The 21,237-nt window shown below is 38.2% G+C and overlaps 2 protein-coding genes across 4 annotated transcripts in view; both read right to left on the reverse strand.

Moving 5' to 3' along the window:
- The window catches only part of ELAPOR2 (endosome-lysosome associated apoptosis and autophagy regulator family member 2), a 267,850-nt gene that overhangs the window by 230,044 nt on the left and 16,569 nt on the right, over window positions 1-21,237 (reverse strand). The gene's annotated exons all lie outside the window — the stretch shown is intronic.
- On the reverse strand, window positions 11,339-12,697 carry LOC307191516 (general transcription factor IIE subunit 1; the record flags this gene model as incomplete). Its single annotated transcript, XM_079931641.1, has 1 exon — window positions 11,339-12,697. The coding sequence occupies exon 1, from the start codon at window positions 12,653-12,655 to the stop codon at window positions 11,339-11,341; it is 1,317 nt and encodes a 438-aa protein (XP_079787767.1). The 5' UTR covers window positions 12,656-12,697.

Here is a 21,237-nt window from a genome sequence, read left to right on the forward strand (position 1 = left end):
GACCAGACATGGTCAGAAGAATGTAAACCTCCATTCCAAAAACTTGCCCTCAAAAAGTAACCAAAAAAAAAGAAAAAAAAACAACTTTCCAACAAGTATACAGATAGAAAGAAAATCTTCTAGAATTCCTATCCCACTGAGCCCCTCACATTTGTTTTCCACAGAAGTGAAAATAAATTACAGTGGAAGATGAATTGCCAGAAAGAGACCTGTAGAAAGATAAACAATGTCTTTACGATGAAGAGAAATCTTTATTTCATTTCATGTATTAAATTTGAAAAGACACCTAGTGTAGACTTCTCCATTCCTGACAATCTCATTTCTCAAAAAAAAAAAAAAAAAAACTTGTAAGATTCGGAAATTGGATACATTCCATTTTTGGGAATCTGTCCTAAGGAAATATCTAAAGATAAATATCTAGATATAGAAAAGATAGAGTTACGACAATGTGTATTACATAACTGTAATATCAAGAAGTGGAAAACATTCTAAATGATTGACAATGGGGAACTGCTACAATATATTCTGATACATCCACACAGTGCAAATATGTGTACTCATTACAAACTGTGTACATCTACCCCTGATACGGGAATATGGCTCACGATGTGATAAGTTTAACGTGATTCCATTTTTATAAAATGCATGAATGACTGCATATATATGGAACAGATATACACAAAAGTATTAACAGTAATCATCTCAGCATGTTTGGCTTGCTTATATTTCCTGATCTCTTTTATAATAAACATGTATTATTTTTATACAAAGAAAAAAAAAGATCATTCAGAAATAAAATACAAAAACAAGCAGCTAAAGACTAAATGACTTGTCATTAACATCCTCAGTCTACAGTAAACAGATGTTCCATTTCATACCACTGGAAAAGTCACTTCCCATTCTGACATGTAAGGCAAGAAAAATGCTAAATGCTTACCTAGGTTACCATCGATTCATACAATTTGTTTCCCTAAGATATAAGAATATTTTACCTATGTATAGTAAAGACAAATCAACTGAGATGTCTAAGAAATGAGGTGTTCTAGTTAAATGATCTTCAAAGGGTAAAAACAATTTCCCTCAAAAATGAATCAGTTCAATTTCCTCTACAGGTGAATAAAGTATAAGGAACAAAATTCAACCTGTCTTTGATGAATGAGGATATGAGTACCTCAAAAGTCAATGCAAGTTATAAGACTCTGGACACAGAGAAACTATGGAGAAAAGACTCAGTGAATTTGTTCTGACTGGAACACATGCCATGGAAATGGGTTCCCTGAATAAATCCCAGAGGTGCCCTTGTTTTCCAGCAATCTATGTCTGTCTCTAAAGTATAACACAGAAGATCCTAGGCAGATGGTTCAAGAAGCTCTCAGTTAATGGCAGTTTCTTCTAAGTCACTGGAGAAAGTTTGTATATAGCAAAATAAATACTGAGACAAGAAGCATTTGTGAACAATATGTAAGTTTTAAGCCACATTCATACAAGAGAATATAGGACTTTCGCTCATTATCAAAACCATATACCAATCACTTAAGGAAGACCTGGAAAAACATCTGAGCAAGGTAGAAACCAAAAACAGCAAAGAATGATTGACTTCACTACATAAAGTCCCCTGTGACCAAAATACCACAGACGAAATGAGAAATAGCAAACTAGGGAAGAACATTTGTAACAGATGGTAACAGATCAAGACTTACATCTTCATTATACACTTTTTAAATTCTAGTTATTAAGAAAAAGACAAATTCACTTAAGGCCATGAAGCAGGCATTCAAAAAAGGACAAAAATAGTAAATATGGTAAAATGTTTTATATGAATAGAAATAAAAATATAAATAGTTATCGTTCTTGTTAAAATGACAATGATTATGAATTTTTTAAACGAGCAAAAAAAGAGGAAACAGACACTGGAATATTGCTGGTAGGAATGTAAATCAGCCTAACATTTCTGGATGGAAATTTGGCAATGTGCGTCAAAAGCCTTAAAAATATTTACTCTGACAAAACAGTTCTATTCCTAGGATTTTAACCTTAGAAAAGTAACTAAGCACTATTTGACAAGAATAAAGAGATATTCATCATAGCATTACTTAAAATAGGGATCAAAAGCTAAGCTCTTATCACAATAGAGATAGGCAAAAAAATTCTGTTTATGAAAAATCATGATGTACCAGAATACTTACAGACATCAGAAAATATTCTGAAATGTTAGGTGGTGAATACTGCCATAAAACAGAATATGTAATATGATTCCCAATTTTTCTCTTTCAAGAAAGTTATTTTTTTACACAGTTGTGTTTTTATATACATATGCATATACATATGCATTAAAAAAATACTGAAAGGACCTATGCCAAAATGTAAATTGGGATTATTTGCATTGCTGTATTTTCTGAATTTTCTGTAATAAATAAACCACTGTTGACAGAAGAAACTATTTTTTAATAAAAATAAACAATTCATAGCAGCACTATTTACAATCCCCAAAGTGTGGAAACAACTCAGGTGTCCATCAGTGGATGAATAAACAAATTGTGAGACATACATAAAATAGAGTATCAGTCAGCCGTAAAAAGGAATGAAGTACTGATACATGCTACAATGTGGATAAACCTCCAAAACATTATGCTAAGTCAAAGAAACTAAACATAAAAGGTCACGTATTATATGATTCCATTTACATGAAATATCCAGAATAAATAAATTCATAGACACATAACGCAGATCCGTTGCCAGGGCTTCAAGGAAGGGGAAAATGGGGAGAAACTGACTAATGGGCACAGGGTGTTACTGTGGAATGATAGAAATATTTTGGAACTAGATAGAGGTTAGTTACACAACACCGTGAATATACTAAAAATGTCACTGACTGTTCACTTTAAAACAGTTAATTTTACGTTATGTAAATGTCACCTCAATATTTACTTTTAAAATTTAAAAAATAGTAAAGGAAAAAAATTAAACACCTAATCATCATAGTCCTCTTTAAAGCTTACCAGATTGTTTCAATCACTTGATACTCTAAGATACCATTTCCTCAACCAGTGAATTCCAGGTATGCTAGTTTGTCTGTCTGTCCATCGGTCTCTCATTCACTCACTATTTTTATTACACAAATATTAATACCTAAGATAAATATGGTACTTACTATGAATTCTTCTAAAAGAGTTCACATACGTTAAGTATACCAAAATCATCACAGCAACTCTATGAGGTAGGTATTATCATTATTATTGTTATTTACTGTTATCTCTCGGACGACAAAGAGAAGCAAAGAAAACTAAAATGACTTGCTCAAGTGACAGCTAGTAAGTGAAAGGATTGGGATTTAAACCCAACCAGACTCGCTGCGGAGTCCTATGCTCTCAACTGGTATGTTCTACCTCCTCTCAAAGAATCCATGGGTCTTGATAGAAAAATTAGAAACAGAGGTAAGTGTGTAAAGTTGGGGGGAAACTATCCATAATCTCCCCACGCAGGAATAATCACGGTAAATCTGTTGCACATTTTTCCAAATCGATACACACATCTAAATAGCTACACCGAACTCTGTATAACATACTCTTTAATCTGCTTAATATATTGTAAACCTTTTCTATGTAAATATATTAATTACACTGCTATGTCATCACATTTAATGGTCCCACGGTATCCCATTTAATAGAAGAAACAATCTATTAAACCAGCCACCTATTAAATGTTTGGATCGTTTATGAATAATGCTGAGATGAACAACCTTATCCACACATCATCGTTCGGTTAACCAATTTACTTAAGGTAATTATAGAAGCAGATATAAAATACTTGGTGAGAATATGTTTTAAAGTTCTAGACAAACATTGCCCAATTGTTTATAGGAAGTATTTAATAGTTTATACTCTCATTTGTAGATTATCAGAGTAACTTCTCTTGTCACACCTCTTTTTCAGAATTTTCCCAGCTGATCTGAAAGATATATTCTATCTTACGAACCTGAAGATCATTTTATTCCCTACTCTACCTCTCCAACAGACACACACTTTCAGTGGTGGGAAACTATATTTGGACCTTGGAGGATTCTTTCAAAAGTATAGCTCAATTTGTGGAGCACAGACATCTTTACAATGTTGAGCCTTTTTGTCTAAAAGTATGGTATAAATGTATTCAGGGATAATTCTTATAAAACATGCCTGTGTGGCATGATCATTTTCAATAAGAAAACAAGGTCTCAGCAGTTGAAGTAAGGCCATAGGTCAGTGAATAAACTAAGGAGAATTAAAGTAAAAAGCAAATTTCACCCAAGCCTGCCTCACATCACTAACATGTGACTCCTTTCCTGCAAAAAAATCCTAGGCTAACTGTCTTGGATTTAATTTACCACTGAGATTGAGTCCTCCTTATTCTAGATCATCTTATAACCCAAGGCCGAATTACAGAAGGCAGAGACCTTCCAAGTCCCTGAAATCTTCTCTTAAGGAATGTTAAGTATCTCATGCTCAATGTCTAAACCCTATTGACTTAGATGACTCAATGAAAATTACAGAACCAGTCATTTGATGGTAAAAAATGCGAACACATGTCTGGGTCAGGATCAAACAAAAGTAGCACAGGCTGGATTCACTAAGCCTTCTTGTTGACTATTTGTAGACAATGCCTATTTTCTAAAAACTACCAAGTTACACCTCTCTGCCCAGTATGACCATACTGGACATGAAGAATTCCACATTCAGCCAAAAGCATCCAACAAGAAGCAAAGATATAATCCCTGTTTCCCTAAAATATAAAACTAGACAAAAGAAATTCATAAAATGTTGAGTCTGGAAAATCAGCCTTTACAGATTATCTAAATCAATCTTCCTTTTCCAAATGAGATCAAGTTCAAGAGAAAGCAAGCTACCCAAGGTCACACAGCCAACTAGCAGCAAGAGAAGTCCCATAACTGGGTCTCTTGACTCCCTTGGTCAATGACTATCCCACCACGCTTTGGCACATGCAGATCCAGTTGAACAATACCTCTTTATTAACTGATTTCCAAAAAATAATTGCAAAAAATAGAAAGCCTTTCTTCTGAATAATTGAAATTAGACTGTATGCTTTTTAAGTTGTTGTAAATTAAGGCTGATTCTGTAAACAATACTTAAGAAACACTAAGCCTTTATCATTAAATAATTTTAATAAAATAAAAACATTTCCTTTCAAACAAAACCAGATTTGAGCATAATTCTTCAAAACTCTTCAATATCCTTAAAATATACATGTTAGACATATAACACATTTTTCAAGGAGCCAATTAATTCACTGAAAAAATGATCAATTGGAAATTGTCAAATAGTGCAGGAATAAAGGTGTACATTTCTGGCAGGCCAGCCTCGGAAAGAGAAAATGCAGCAGCTGGTACAAAGGAAAACCTTAAACAAACATATTCTCCTGTGGTATTTGCTTAAATAAACCAGTCTACCAAAACATGAAATCAAGACCTACGCATGTATCTGCTTCCATATGCTCTCTGTATTACATCAGTACAGTCACTGAGAAAGCGCTGAGAAAAACACGTCTTTCTACAGTCACTGAACATGAGAAAGTAAAGGGAGAAGCTGGAAGGGTTGTGATTTTGTGAATGCAGAAGAACATCGAATTCAGATTTCACTGAGCTGTGGTCATCGATGAAGTTAACTGTGGAGCCAGAACAAGAATCCATCCTGACAAATCATCTGCTATGATACGGTTAGTATTTGAACTACTGCCAGGTTTAATTCGTGGAAAACCCAGTGAGGAGAGGCCGGCTGCTACTGTACTTTAGAGAAGAACTAGCTTTCTTATTCAGAGTTTTTTTTTTTTTTAATGTTTAAAGTTAAACTATATGAAAAACGCTGTAATTATTTAAACCAAATATACAATGTTAAAAAATCAAGGCTGTCTCCAAGAGATTCACTCAGTGGTTATCTTAGGGCACTGTCAAAAGTTAGGTCTCCAAGCCAAAAAGTAACTCGAAAAATATTCAAATAAGTGCTCTATTGAACGCTAATTTCTGCCACAGGTTTTTCTTCACTTTAAAGCATTGTTCTCTGCCTTAATGCTATAAGGAAGTAATAAGCCCACAAAAAAATATTTGCCATTCCTCAATTAAATGTACACTTCTCCCTTGCTGCGCTAAGAATTCAGAGCTAATGGTCCATGTACTAATGACTGCAATCATTAGTTATGAGCTGCATTTTAACAGCTTCCAAATGAAATCCACTATAGTCACAAACTGTTTTATGAGGCTATCTTAATGGCATATGTTCCAGCTAAAGCCTGATGCTAGAAGAGAAGCAACTCTTTAGAGAGAACAGGATAGCCAGAAATTTGCTGGAAACATTTCATTAGACCATACACCTAGATACACAAATAGAGACAATTTATATGATGCTTTTTCTTAGCGCAACACAAAACTTCTTAAAATAAACAACTTAATTTCTCTGTATAAGGGTGATACGTCTTGGGGTCAGATGTTGGCCTTTATTTAGGGTGAGGCTGTTCTGCCATCTTGATAACACCAGGGAGACAATACACAGAGTTAAGGTAGGTGTCTTCCTAGAGAAGACAAAGGTAGACCTTGTCCCTAAGGTAGACAAAGTTTGCATCTCCTAACGTACTTGTTATACTACTTTAAACATGAGAGTAAATGACGAGTCTGAGAAAAGTCTGACCTCGTGTTCATATAAAGTACTTAAAAATCCACCTCTCTAACTCATTTTATATTTCTTTTCAAAAGGGTGACTCACAGAAGGTCCAATTCAGCACGTGTTCATTTTATACATCAGGAAAACCACCTTCCTCGCTCCAGTCTTCTAAGTGACACCTACTGCTACCAGGATGACTAGATTAAGCGGCCAATAACTATGACTAAATACCACCCAGCAGAAAAATGTTAAATATTATTAGATTAAAACTTCAGAAATGAGCCTATGGGAAAGTAAAGGTGTTACGTGCCCCCCTCCCCAAATTTTTACAGTGAGTCCTAACCCACCGTAGCTCAGAATATGAGCTTATTTGGAGATAGAATCTCTACAAAAATAATCAAATTAAAATGAGGTCATTAGGGTGGGCCCAAATCCAATATGACAGATGTCCTAACAAAAAGGAGAGATTTGAGCACAGAGAGAGGCAAAGAGAGAAGACAGAGGTGAAGAGACCTATGGAGAAGCTGACCATCGACAAGCCATGGAGAGAGGCCTGGAATAGATCCTTCCCAAGAAGGAACCAATCTTGCCAACATCTTGATTTAGGGCTTCCAGCCTCCAAAACTGTGAGACAATCAATACCTGTTCTTTAAGCCAGCCAGTTTGTGGTACTTTGTTATGGCAGCCCTAGAAAACTAATACAAAGAGATATCCCCAAACTAGAGAGGAGGGACAGTCATGTGACATTAAAAAAGTGTCTCAAGTTCAAGAGGACAGAAAAACAAAGGTCTTCATTCTTAAAAAATAAAACCAGAGTCAGTAATCATAGAACGAAATCTTGCTATTGGAAAGAACCTTAAGTATAGTCCATTCAGCATTACCGTTGGCAAGTAACCATCTGCACATGCCCCTTCAGCTCCTGCCACTTTGCTCTTCTCCCCTTAACACCAAAGCTCCCTGAAAGAATTGCCTCTTCTCACCACGTCTGCCTCCCTTCTTCTCACTCTCTCCTGAACCCACTCCCCGTCAAGCAGGATGACTGACTGATTGCCTCTACCACTCAACCAAAACCGCTCTTTCAAGATCACTGACGACCTCCACTTCGCGAAATCCAAGCATCAATTCCCAACGTTCCTCACACTAGAGACAACAACGGTGTTTGATTCAGTCCATCCCTCTCCCCTCTTTCAGCACTTTCTTCATTTGGCCTCCGGGACACCATTCTCCTCCATCAGCTCTCTGAGCCCTCCGGATGTGCCCCAGCACTTGGTCATTGACCTCTTCTTTCTCTACCAAAAGTCACTTCCTAGGAGATCTTAGGAAAACCTATCACCTCTTTCAAATACATAAAAATATATTTTGTACACAAAATATACACCGAATGCAATCGCTTCCCATGACTCCACCCCATCACCCTAATCTAAGCTGCTATAATGCCTCGCGAGATTGTTGTGATAATCTAACCGATCTGTTCTCACCCGTGTCTCCAGCACCTATTTTCCACATAGCAGCCAAGTTGATCTTTTTACACATAAAGCATATCACTTCTTGTAATACCCGTGGAGGGTTCTGAGCACAGAAAAAAAGGCAAAGTCTTTAACAGGCCCTAAAAGATGCCATGTCATCTGCCATACCCCATCCAGATGTGTCCTCTGCGTTTGCATCTCCTGTCTTGTCCCCCTCACTCATTCCACTCTAGCCACAAGGGGTCACTCTCCTTTGAAAATGGCACGATCTCACAGCCTTTGCCCTTGCTACTCCACGTGCCTGGAAGCCCTTTCCGCAGATGTCCACATGGCTTGATCCCTCTCTCCATCCAGGTGCCACTCAAATGCCATAGCATCAAAATACCTTTCCTGACCTCTTAGATAACTCCTCTGTCCCCTCACCGCCCTTATTTTTCTTCTTAGCTTTATCACCACCCATCATATATTTGTGTAATGTCTATTTTCTACCATTTTATAAAACTCCATAAGAGCAGAAACTGTTTTTTTGTTCACTGATGAAGTTAAACAAAAGAGGAGCTGGATAAATATTTGTTCAAAGAGCAAATGAACATCACATGGCCAGCCAAAGAGTAGGTATTAAATAAACGGCACTTCGAAAAATAACCATTAGACAAGTGATTCTTAACCACAGCTGTACACTGGAATCTGTTTCCTGGACCCTGTCCTCAGAGATTCCTAAATTAGAAACAAATGATCAGTCTGAGATTCTAATGTGCAGCCAGGTTGAGAACCACTACATTAGACTATAAGTTTCTTGAAGGATTTTTTTTCATCTTTGGTACCTCTGGCACAGTGGTTGGCAAAGTGATTAATAATGTTGATTAAATGAATGAATCCATGAGAAATAGTCATTTATAGTGTTTGCTTGTTCACTTCTATGAAGATCTAACTAGTTTACAAAGTCCTTTCCATTGCTACACATCTTTACAGGTTACAATTCTTCCTTAATCTGAAGGAAGATGTTCCTCACTATAACCTCTACTCACTAGCGCCAGGTCTGCTGTTTGAAATACACTTGAAGTCCATTCTCTGAAGGTAGCTGGTCACATATTTTAAAACAATCATAATGATTGGGGCTTCCCTGGTCGCTCAGTTGTTGGGAGTCCGCCTGCCGATGCAGGGGACGCAGGTTCGTGCCCTGGTCTGGGAAGATCCCACATGCCGCGGAGCGGCTGGGCCCGTGAGCCATGGCCGCTGAGCCTGCGCGTCCGGAGCCTGTGCTCCTCAACGGGAGAGGCCACAACACTGAGAGGCCCGCATTCCGCAAAAAAAAAAAAAAAAACAATCGTAAGGAGCCCTTTCATTGGGCTTCTTCTTTAGTCAGGACAAATGAAAGCAAATGTAGGCAGGGTTATGCTCCAGATTCATTCTGCTGGGCAGTGTGTATCTCAGCCCACAAATAAGGACATTTAATCCAGGTTCTGAATGATAATTAAAGGTCAGCTGTCCTGGAAAGAGGAAACAGCTTTTCAAACACGGCCATGAGCAAAGCAACCAAGGATGGAAGTGCATGATAATCTCTGGAAACTGAGATTTGTGGTTAGATCGCAGAATAGGAAAGAGGCTGAAACAGGAAGGGAGTAAAAGGCAGCAAGAGAAAGCTAGAAAGGTTGCCTAAGGCCACATGACAAACAGCCTTGTACACCATATTAAAATGACTTATTTTATGACTAACTGGATCCACCTGGAGTTTAGAGATGAGAAGAGGACCAATGAAATCAAGTCAACCACTATCAACCAATCAAAAATGAAAGCAAGAAGAAAAACTAGTTTCCAGTAGACAGGAAGATGATGAATTTGGTTTGGGATGTATTCAATTTGAAGTAGTCCAGGATATCCTACTAGAAGCATCTTTTTTTTTTTTTTTTTTTCAGTATAAAATAGATTTATTGTCAATATTCAGTCATAATACAACCCAGGTAAATGAACCATTACTTTATACAAGGCTCAGATATTTAAAATCTATCTCAACTTTACATATGTACTATAAAATGATAAATACTTAAAATGACAATGCAAGGGAAAATATTATAAAAAATACAATTGTTGTAGACCTTTGTATGAAAGTTCTTTAAAGTTCTGCCTTAAGGAATAATACCATACTACATATCAGAACCAAAAATAAAGTATTTTCCTTGAGGTTACAATGCTCAATGATATACTGGATGCACTCTAAAATACCATTCCTGACAAGAATCAAAAGAGACAAGGTCATCAATAATGTTGAGAGAAAAAAAAAGAGAGAGGAGTAATCAATTGTTATATGCTGATTTCTGCTGGAATGGCCTCTTTAAACAATTTACAGCACTGTGGAAGAACTGAAAAAGAAGGGGACCAGTCTCAGCTTCATATAAAGGATTTCCAAATCAGCACACACTCAGACAATGTTAAAGGGTACTGTTCCCAATGCTCTCCACTCTTCAATCCCTTACATGGACTCCTTATCCTAAGTCTGTGTTTTTTCTCTAATTTCTTCCTAAGGGCTTACCAAACACACTTTCTGTTTTCTATTACCTAACATACAAACCAAAAGGCATTATGCACAACAATAATATTTGTCAGTCAAGTCAGTTCTAAAGACACCAATTTTGGTTTAGATATTAATCATGAGATTTACGCATAACCATCCTTCTTCCACACACACTCCTACCTCCCCTTACATATTGACTCCATCCTAAACTGTGAAGCAATATGAAGCTTTAAGATTTTTTTATTTCCTTCATCAATGATTTGCCTGTTGCCAAGCTGCTTGGTTGGCAGCAATATCAGGAGCTTTTTGGAATGCTTGGTCAGAATAAATAAAAAGGATGTGATCAATGAATTACTGTAACCTATCAAAGTGGGCTTCTACAGGCAGACATGAAGAATTTACCTTTAGACTTCTCTCACTCATTTCAGAAGGGAGAAAAATGTGTCTTAAAAGGGAAAGAAAAAAGGTGAGATAAGGAAATACAGCAAAATATTAATACTGCAGTAATAGGAAAGGGTATGCTTATAGCCAACCTACCTCGTGGAGAAGTTTCTGGCATAAAAATCAAACTTTCTCTCTCTCCCATTACTCTTTGCACAAGATTAACAGTTGATTTACATCAAGAGAGGCAGAAGGCCACTGAACACTTTTCTTCAAAGGTAGGGAATTTCTTTTTGAAATGCACATTAGAGAAAGGAGGAAAAGATAGGGAAAGCTCACTCAAAGAGGTCCTCAAACATGCGTTGTCCCATTGCTATGTACGCTTCCTTTTCATCTGGTGTCATTTGGGCCACGAGCTCTGGCTTCTGGCTCACTTCGCTGTAGGAGAACGGACGGCCAGCCACCATGACAATGGGGTCATCTGCTACTTCCTCAAATTCATCATCTTCTTCATCCTCTTCCCCATGATGTGCAGCCACAGCTGTAGCACAGGGTGGAGAGTCATCGTCTGACTCACTGGTCTCACTCTCAGAGTCACTGCCATTGGCAGTGGTCACAGGGGCAGCTGCCCCCACTGAGCCTGCTGTGGCAGAGGGGGTCTTCTTCTCATGAATGAGCAGTGCTCGCATGACCTCCTCATTATCATCTGGCCCCGCACGGCCTTCCTCACGCTCCTGAAACGAGTCTATATCTAAGCCACCTTCCTTCATCTCTTCAGAACTATATGCTCCTTGGACAGTGCTCTCTCTTAACCAAATAGGTCTCTCTTTGGCAGATTTCCCCTCCAGTGAGGCTCGATGAAGATCTTCTTGGTCATCCATGTTAATGACAACATTCTGAGTGTATAAGTCCTCATAAGACGGACCCTTGGTGGCCCATGCTTCCCGGTGGTGCCCACCCGCCAGGCCAGCAGCTGCAGCAGCAGTTGCTGCACGGTCCTTGCTCTGTTTCAGGGCTGGTATTTCTGTGGGTTCTGGCTCAAGTATTTCATAGGCCAAGTTCACATCCTCTGTCTCTCGAAGCAAAGCATAAATGGGCTCAATTTGTTCATTAAACCTTGCCAAAAGTGTGCGTGCATCTTTTTTGGGCATTGCTGATTCATCTTCTTCTACCTCTGTATGGCAAAAAGTACAGCGGAAAGTTCCTGTCATGGGATCAAAGAGCTGATTAGCTTCTAAATCTGTAAAAGTACTACTACAGACGGGACATTTGAAGGAAGCCCGGTTGGTGGAATCTCTCTCATCAGTTTCAATCCTCCTTCTCATGTGGTCCAATTTATATTTTACCACATTAACAAGAGTACGATAATTGATAAAGTAGTAGTTGTGGCGAGTGGTTTTCCCATCTGCAGCAGTCTCTACCCTCATTCTGCACTTGATGAATTTGTCTCCCTTTAAATTATTCAAGACTGATCGAAGTTGCTTCCGATCAAACTTGAGCAGCTCCAGCATGTCCTCCTCTTTCACACAGGGGTTTCGGATCAAGATGTCCAAGGCCAAAGCATGCTCAATGCCATAAAACCCCCGGATCACATACTTGGCTAACCGCTTCAATGCTGCAGGAACCTCGGTGAGGACATCTGGATCTGCCATCTTTAGCAGCAAACTTCAACTTTAAATGTACAAGGCGAATCCTCGAACACTCCCCTAGAAGCATCTTTGAAGGAGTTGTCAACATGCTTTTGGAGCTTGATGGAGAATCAAGCACTGGGGGTTGCATTTAAGAGTCATTGAAACAAAGGGTGTAGGTAAGACAACAGTTGAATGAAAAATATTAACGATGGTTCTCCATAGTGGGACTGCAGGTGATTTTTCAACTTTCTTGCTTGTTCAAACTACTCAAATTGTCTATAAGTATGTATTGTTTCTATTTAAACAAAAATAAGAATTAATAGAGTAAAATATGGAAAAGATCATTCAGGGAGGACATGTACACATGCAAAGAGAAGATAAAAAGCAAAAACCTGGGAAAAGCAGCATTTAGAAAGAAGTAACAGAAGAGTAGCAAGCTAAAAGAATAAGGATATAAGACTGAGTGATACAAGATTTCAGTATCTCAGAAAACAACAGAGGAGCAGCCTGAAAACAGATCTAAATGCTGCAGAGAAACAGAGTGGGATGAGGATTAAAGAAACCACTGGTAATTAGGAGATAATTATATAACAAGAAATTTAGGGAAATGACTGAGACGAAAGCCAGACTACAGTGAGCTGAAGACAGAGTAGGAAATTATAGAAATGAAGGCAAAGAGTCTGGTTTTGAAGAGAAGGTCAGAAACAAGTCATAACTGAAAAAAAGGTCAGGTTAAAGACTAGGCTACCTTTATCTGTTGGAGACTGCAGAACTCACTATTACGAAGCCAAGTGAGTTACATTCATTCTCTCTGTGCTACCAAAATCACCATCTACTGCGACAGAAGAAATAACCCTAAATGGAACAGGTCAGCCAGTGTCCCAATCATAGTTCATATCAGTACCTTCTGTCTTTCTGGAGGAAAAAAAAAAGACCAGAATTTGCAGAGCCACTATTATTCAAAAGAGTTCTTACCTTATTCTAAATGCAAACATGTTAGTCAACCAAATTCCCATCACTTCCCACAAAAAAAGAAAAAAGAAAAGATACTACTAAACCTAGCTATCTTGCTGTATTTATGCTTAGAGAAATGTAATTTCAAGGCTTGCTGTCAAGTCTGTTGACCTGGTCAGAAGCTCGGCAGGTGTTCCTTCTCAAATGAATGAATGAATGAATGAATGAATGAATAAATAAATAAAATCTAACTAATAATGAGTATATTTAGTTGTCCTTCCAAATGAATACAAAGACTGTTCTCATTATCCACAGAGTCCACCAACCAAACACTCATCACCATAAATGAAAAAAAAAAGTCCTCGTTTTAGCCTCTGAATTAGCAGTGGGAGGTCCGTCTTTCTCACCTGCACTCTGAGAGACATGGGTTCATTAACTGATAGTGAAATGATCCACAGGCAGACAGGCAGGCACGCGGACGCAGCTCCAACAACAAGTTTATCTAACTGACTGACTAAATGATTAGCTCTTGCAAAAAATCAAGATTTGTCTGAAATAGCACTCAACACTGAGTAAAACAGAAAACTCAAATTAGCTCCCAGAATATCTCAGAACACCGAAAGTCCCCTAGTGCTTACGCTTACATTTTAGGCTGCTGCCGTTGCACTTTATACACAACCTATTTGGAGTATCACTAATGAGTTCTTGATATTCATAGATCACATTATCATACTGGAGCTTTAGAATATCAAGTCCTGTGATTACAACTGTCACGTGAAAAATAGATGGGCGTATGTGGTAGAGCCTTACGATGGAGTGTTACTCAGCAATAAAAAGGAACAAGCTACTGATACAGACCACAGTGTGAATCTCAAAATCATTATGCTAAGTGAAAAAAGCCAGGCCAAAAAAAAAACAAAACATAAACAGTGCATGGTCATATGATTCCCTTTCTATAAAATTCTAGAAAATGTAGGAGAATCTGTAGCGACAGAAAGCATATCACTGGCTGCCTGGGGGCAGGGTAGAGGAAGGGCTACATTACAAAAGGGAAGCAAGAAGCCCTTGCGGGTACTGGAAAATGGCTATCTTGATTACAGTGATGGTTTCATGAACGTATACATATGTCAAAACTGACCGAATGGTATACTTCAAATATATGTCGTTTAGTGTACTTCAATTAGTCTCCAATAAAGTTTAAAAACAGATTGAGGAAATTGTTCAATCTTCCCATAAAATATCTGAGTAACACTTTAAAGCAGTATCATTTACATATGAACAATGCATAGACTAATAACAAATGATTATTTTTAAATGCATGAAAATGTCTGAATACTTAGAACAATGTCTGGCTCATATAATTGTGATTCAAGTCTTTAAAGAAAGAGGAATAAGAAAAGGAAAACAGAACCAAGATGGCGGAGTAGAAGGACGTGTTCTCACTCCCTCTTGTGAGAACACCGAGTCACAACTAATTGCTGAACAGTCATCGAAGGAAGACTCTGGAACTTAACAAAAAAGACGCGCCACATCCAAAGACGAAGGAGAAGCCACAATGAGAGGGGAGGAGGGGCGCAATCACAATAAAATCAAATCCCATAACTGCTGGGTGGGTGACTCACAGACTGGAGAACACTTACACCACAGAAGTCCACCCACTGGAGTGAACAATCTGAGCACCACATCAGGCTTCCGAACCTCGGGGTCTGGCAGCGGGAGGAGGAATTCCTAGAGATTCAGACTTTGAAGGCTAGCAGGATTTGATTTCAGGACTCTGACATGACTGGAGGAAATAGAGACTCCACTCTTGGAGGGCACACACAAAGTAGTGTGTGCATCGGGACCCAGAGAAGGGAGCAGTGACCCCAGGGGAGACTGAACCACACCTGCCTGCTAGTGTTGGAGGGTCTCCTACAGAGGCCGTGGTGCCTGTGTCTCACCGTGAGGACAGGGACACTGGCGGCAGAAGTTCTGAGAACTGCTCCTTGGCGTGAGCCCTCCCAGAGTCCACCATTAGCCCCACCAAAGAGCCGGGGTAGGCTCCAGTGTTGGTTTGCCTCAGGCCAAAAAATAACAGGGAGGGAACCCAGTCCCACCCATCAGCAGTCAAGCGGATTAAGGTTTTACTGAGCTCTGCCCACCAGAGCAACAGCCAGCTCTACCCACCACCAGTCCCACCCATCAGGAAACTTGCACAAGCCTCTTAGATAGCCTCATCCACAAGAGGGCAGACAGCAGAAGCAAGAAGTCCTACAATCCTGCAGCCTGTGGAACAAAAACCACATTCACAGAAAGACAGACGAAATGAAAAGGCAGAGGGCTATGTACCAGATGAAGGAACAAGATAAAACCCCAGAAAAACAACTAAATGAAGTGGAGATGGGCAACCTTCCAGAAAAAGAATTCAGAATAATGATAGTGAAGTTGATCCAGGATCTCGGAAAGAGAATGAAGGCAAAGATCGAGAAGATGCAAGAAATGTTGAACAAAGACCTAGAAGAATTAAAGTACAAACAAACAGAGATGAAATATGCAATAAGTGAAATGAAAAACACACTAGAAGGAATCAATAGCAGAATAAGTGAGGCAGAAGAATGGACAAGTGACCTGGAAGACAGAATGGTGGAATTCACTGCCATGGAACAGAATAAAAAAAAAGAATGAAAAGAAATGAAGACAGCCTAAGAGGCCTCTGGGACAACATTAAACGCAACAACATTCACATTATAGGGGTCCCAGAAGGAGAAGAGAGAAAGGACCTGAGAAAATATTTGAAGAGATTATCGTTGAAAACTTCCCTAACATGGGAAAGGAAATAGCCATGCAAGTCCACGGAGCACAGAGAGTCCCATACAGGATAAACCCAAGGAGAAACACGCCAAGACACAGAATTATCAAACTGGCAAAAATTAAAGACACAGAAAAATTATTGAAAACAGCAAGGGAAAAATGACAAATAACATACAAGGGAACTCCGATAAGGTTAACAGCTGATTTCTCAGCAGAAACTCTACAAGCCAGAAGGGAGAGGCATGATATACTTAAAGTGATGAAAGGGAAGAACCTACAAACAAGATTACTCTACCCGGCAAGGATCTCATTCAGATTCAATGGAGAAATCAAAAGCTTTACAGACAAGCAAAAGCTAAGAGAATTCAGCACCACCAAACCAGCTCTACAACCAATGCTAAAGGAACTTCTCTAAGTGGAAAACACAAGAGAAGAAAAGGACCTACAAAAACAAAACAATCAAGAAAATGGTCATAGGAACATACATATTGATAATTACCTTAAACATGAATGGATTAAATGCTCCAACTAAAAGACACAGGCTTGCTGAATGGATACAAAAACAAAACGTATATATGTGCTGTCTACAAGAGACCCACTTCAGACCTAGGGACACATACAGACTGAAAGTGAGTGGATGGAAAAAGATATTCCATGCAAATGGAAATCAAAAGAAAGCTGGAGTAGCAATACTCATATCAGATCAAATAGACTTTAAAGAATGCTACAAGAGACAAGGAAGGACATTACATAATGATCAAGGGATCAATCCAAGAAGAAGATATAACAATTATAAACATATATGCACCCAACATAGGAGCACCTCAATACATAAGGCAATTGGTAACAGCTCTAAAAGAGGAAACTGACAGTAACACAATAATAGTGGGGAACTTTAACACCTCACTTACACCAATGGACAGATCATCCAAAATGAAAATAAATAAGAAAATAGAAGTTTTAAATGACACAACAGACCAGATAGATTTAATTGGTATTTATAGGACATTCCATCAAAAAACAGCAGATTACACTTTCTTCGCAAGTGCGCATGGAACATTCTCCAGGACAGATCACATCTTAGGTCACAAGTCAAGCCTCAGTAAATTTAAGAAAACTGAAATCATATCAAGCATCTTTTCTGACCACAACGCTATGAGATTAGAAATGCATTAAGGGAAAAAAACGTAAAACACACAAACACATGGAGGCTAAACAATACGTTACTAAATAACCAAGAGATCACTGAAGAAAACATAGAGGAAATCAAAAAATACCTAGAGACAAATGACAACGAAAACACGACGATCCAAAACCTACAGGATGCAGCAAAAGCAGTTCTAAGAGGGAAGTTTACAGCTATACAAGCCTACCTCAGGAAACAAGAAAAAGCTCAAATAAACAATCTAACCTTACACCTGAAGGAACTAGAGAAAGAAGGACAAACAAAACCCAACGTTAGCAGAAGGAAAGATATCAGAAAATCAGCGCAGAAATAAATGAAATAAAAACAAAGAAAACAATAGCAAAGATCAATAAAACTAAAAGCTGGTTCTTTGAGAAGATAAACCAAACTGATAAACCAGTAGCTAGACTCATCAAGAAAAAGAGGGAGAGGACTCAAATCAATAAAATTAGAAATGGATAAGGAGATGTTACAGCAGACACCGCAGAAATACAAAGCATCTTAAGAGACTACTACAAGCAACTCTATGCCAATAAAATGGACAACCTGGATGAAATGGACAAATTCTTAGAAAGGTATAACCTTCCAAGACTGAACCAGGAAGAAATAGAATATATGAACAGACCAATCACAAGTAATGAAATTGAAATTGTGATTAAAAATCTTACAACAAACGAAAGCCCAGGACCAGATGGCTTCACAAGTGAATTCTATCAAACATTTAGAGAAGACCTAACACCCATCCTTCTCAAACTCTTCCAAAAAATTGCAGAGGAAGGAACACTCCCAAACTCATTCTATGAGGCCATCATCACCCTGACACCAAAACCAAAGATACTACAAAAAAAGAAAATTACAGACCAATATCACTGATGAATATAGATGTAAAAATCCTCAACAAAATACTAGCAAACAGAATCCAACAACACATTAAAAGGATCATATACCATGATCAAATGGGATTTATCCCAGGGATGCAAGGATTCTTCAGTATACGCAAATCAATCAATGTGATACACCATATTAACAAATTGAAGAAGAAAAACTATATGATCATCTCAATAGATGCAGAAAAAGCTTTTGACGAAATTCAACACCCATTTATGATAAAAAAAAAAACTCTCCAGAAAGTGGGAATAGAAGGAACCTACCTCAACATAATAAAAGCCATATATGACAAACCCAGAGCAAACATCATTCTCAATGGTGAAAAACTGAAAGCATTTCCTCTAAGATCAGGATCGAGACAAGGATATCCACTCTCATCACTATTATTCAACACAGTTTTGGAAGTCCTAGCCATGGCAATCAGAGAAAAAAAAGAAATAAAAGGATTAGAAATTGGGAAAGAAGAAGTAAAACTGTCACTGTTTGCAGATGACATGATACTATACATAGAGAATCTTAAAGATGCCACCAGAAAACTACTAGAGCTAATCAATGAATCTGGTAAAGTTGCAGGATACAAAATTAATGCACAGAAATCTCTTGCATTCCTATACACTAATGATGAAAAATCTGAAAGAGAAATTAAGGAAACACTCCCATTTACCGTTGCAACAAAAAGAATAAAATACCTAGGAATAAACCTACCTAGGGAGACAAAAGACCTGTATGGAGAAAACTATAAGACACTGATGAAAGAAATTAAAGATGATACCAACAGATGGAGAGATATACCATGTTCTTGGATTGGAAGAATCAATATTGTGAAAATGACTATACTACCCAAAGCAATCTACAGATTCAATGCAATCCCTATCAAATTACCAAAGATATTTTTTACAGAACTAGAACAAAAAATCTTAAAATTTGTACGGAGACAGAGAAGACTCCAAATAGCCAAAGCGGTCTTGAGGGAAAAAAGCGGTGCTGGAGCAATCAGACTCCCTGACTTCAGACTATACTACAAAGCTACAGTAATCAAGACAATATGGTACTGGCACAAAAACAGAAATATAGATCAATGGAACAGGATAGAAAGCCCAGAGATAAACCCACACACATAAGGTCACCTTACCTTTGATAAAGGAGGCAAGAGTATACAATGGAGGAAAGACAGTCTCTTCAATAAGTGGTGCTGGGAAAACTGGACAGCTACATGTAAAAGAATGAAACTAGAACACTCCCTAACACCATACACAAAAATAAACTCAACATGGATTAGAGACCTAAATGTAAGACTGGACACTATAAAACTCTAAGAGGAAAACATAGGAAGAACACTCTTTGACATATATCACAGCAAGATCGTTTTTGATTCACCTCCTAGAGTAATGGAAATAAAAACAAATGGGACCTAGTGAAACTTCAAAGCTTTTGCACAGCAAAGGAAACCATAAACAAGACAAAAAGACAGCCCTCAGAATGGGAGAAAGTATTTGCAAATCAATCAACGGACAAGGGATTAATCTACAAAATATATAACCAGCTCATGTAGCTCAATATTAAAAAAAAGAAACAACCTAATCCGAAAATGGGGAGAAGACCTAAATAGACATTTCTCCAAAGAAGACATACAGATTGCCAAGAAGCACATGAAAAGCTGCTCAACATCACTAATTATTAGAGAAATGCAAAACTACAGTGAGGTATCACCTCACACCAGTCAAAACGGGCATCATCAGAAATTCTACAAACAACAAATGCTGGAGAGGGTGTGGACCAAAGGGAACCCTCTTGCACTGTTGGTGGGAATGTAAATTGATACAACCACTATGGAGAACAGTATGGAGGTTCCTTAAAACAATAAAAATAGAATTACCATATGATCCAGCAATCCCACTACTGGGCATATACCCAGAGAAAACCATAATTCAAAAAGACACATGCACCCCAATGTTCATTGCAGCACTATTTACAATAGCCAGGTCATGGAAGCAACCTAAATGCCCATCAACAGATGAATGGATAAAGATGTTGTACCTATATACAATGGAATATTACTCAGCCATAAAAAGGAACGAAATTGGGTCATTTGTTGAGACGTGGATGGATCTAGAGACTGTCATACAGAGTGAAGTAAGTCAGAAAGAGAAAAACAAATATCGTATATTAACACATATATGTGGAACCTAGAAATATGGTACAGATGAACCAGTTTGCAGGGCAGAAGTTGAGACACAGATGCAGAGAACAAACGTATGTACACCAAGGGAGGGATGAGGCATGGTGGTGGTGGTGTGATGAGTTGGGCGATTGGGACTGACATGTATACACTGATGTGTATAAACTGGATGACTAATAAGAACCCGCTGTATACAAAAATAAATACAATTCAAAAATTCAAAAAAAAAAAGGAAAGGAAACCACTAAAACAATTGTGGTAAAATGACAGAACTACCATCCATCAATTTTTATTCTCAACTGTCTTTGGTATATATATACTGTTCTTACAACAGAGTTTGACCTTTTATTTTTGAAGTTTTACAGGTCTCCGGTTTCAGATGTCATCAGACTAACACCCCTCGCCCTCAATTTCATCTCCAGGACCATACAGATAAAGATAGAGGCTGAACATGCCCTAGGTCCAGTGCCTGTCATGTGCTGCTTACTGTGGAAAAACTACAGACAGCTCTGTTACTCTAAAATTCTAAAAACATTCTCCTAATCAAGAATCTAGTATAGACAGAATGAGATCCCCTCAGTTGATCAGCACAGCAGGGGAAGAAAA

The sequence above is a fragment of the Stenella coeruleoalba genome (assembly GCF_951394435.1).
Source record: "Stenella coeruleoalba genome assembly, chromosome: 9".
Lineage (NCBI taxonomy): Eukaryota > Metazoa > Chordata > Mammalia > Artiodactyla > Delphinidae > Stenella > Stenella coeruleoalba.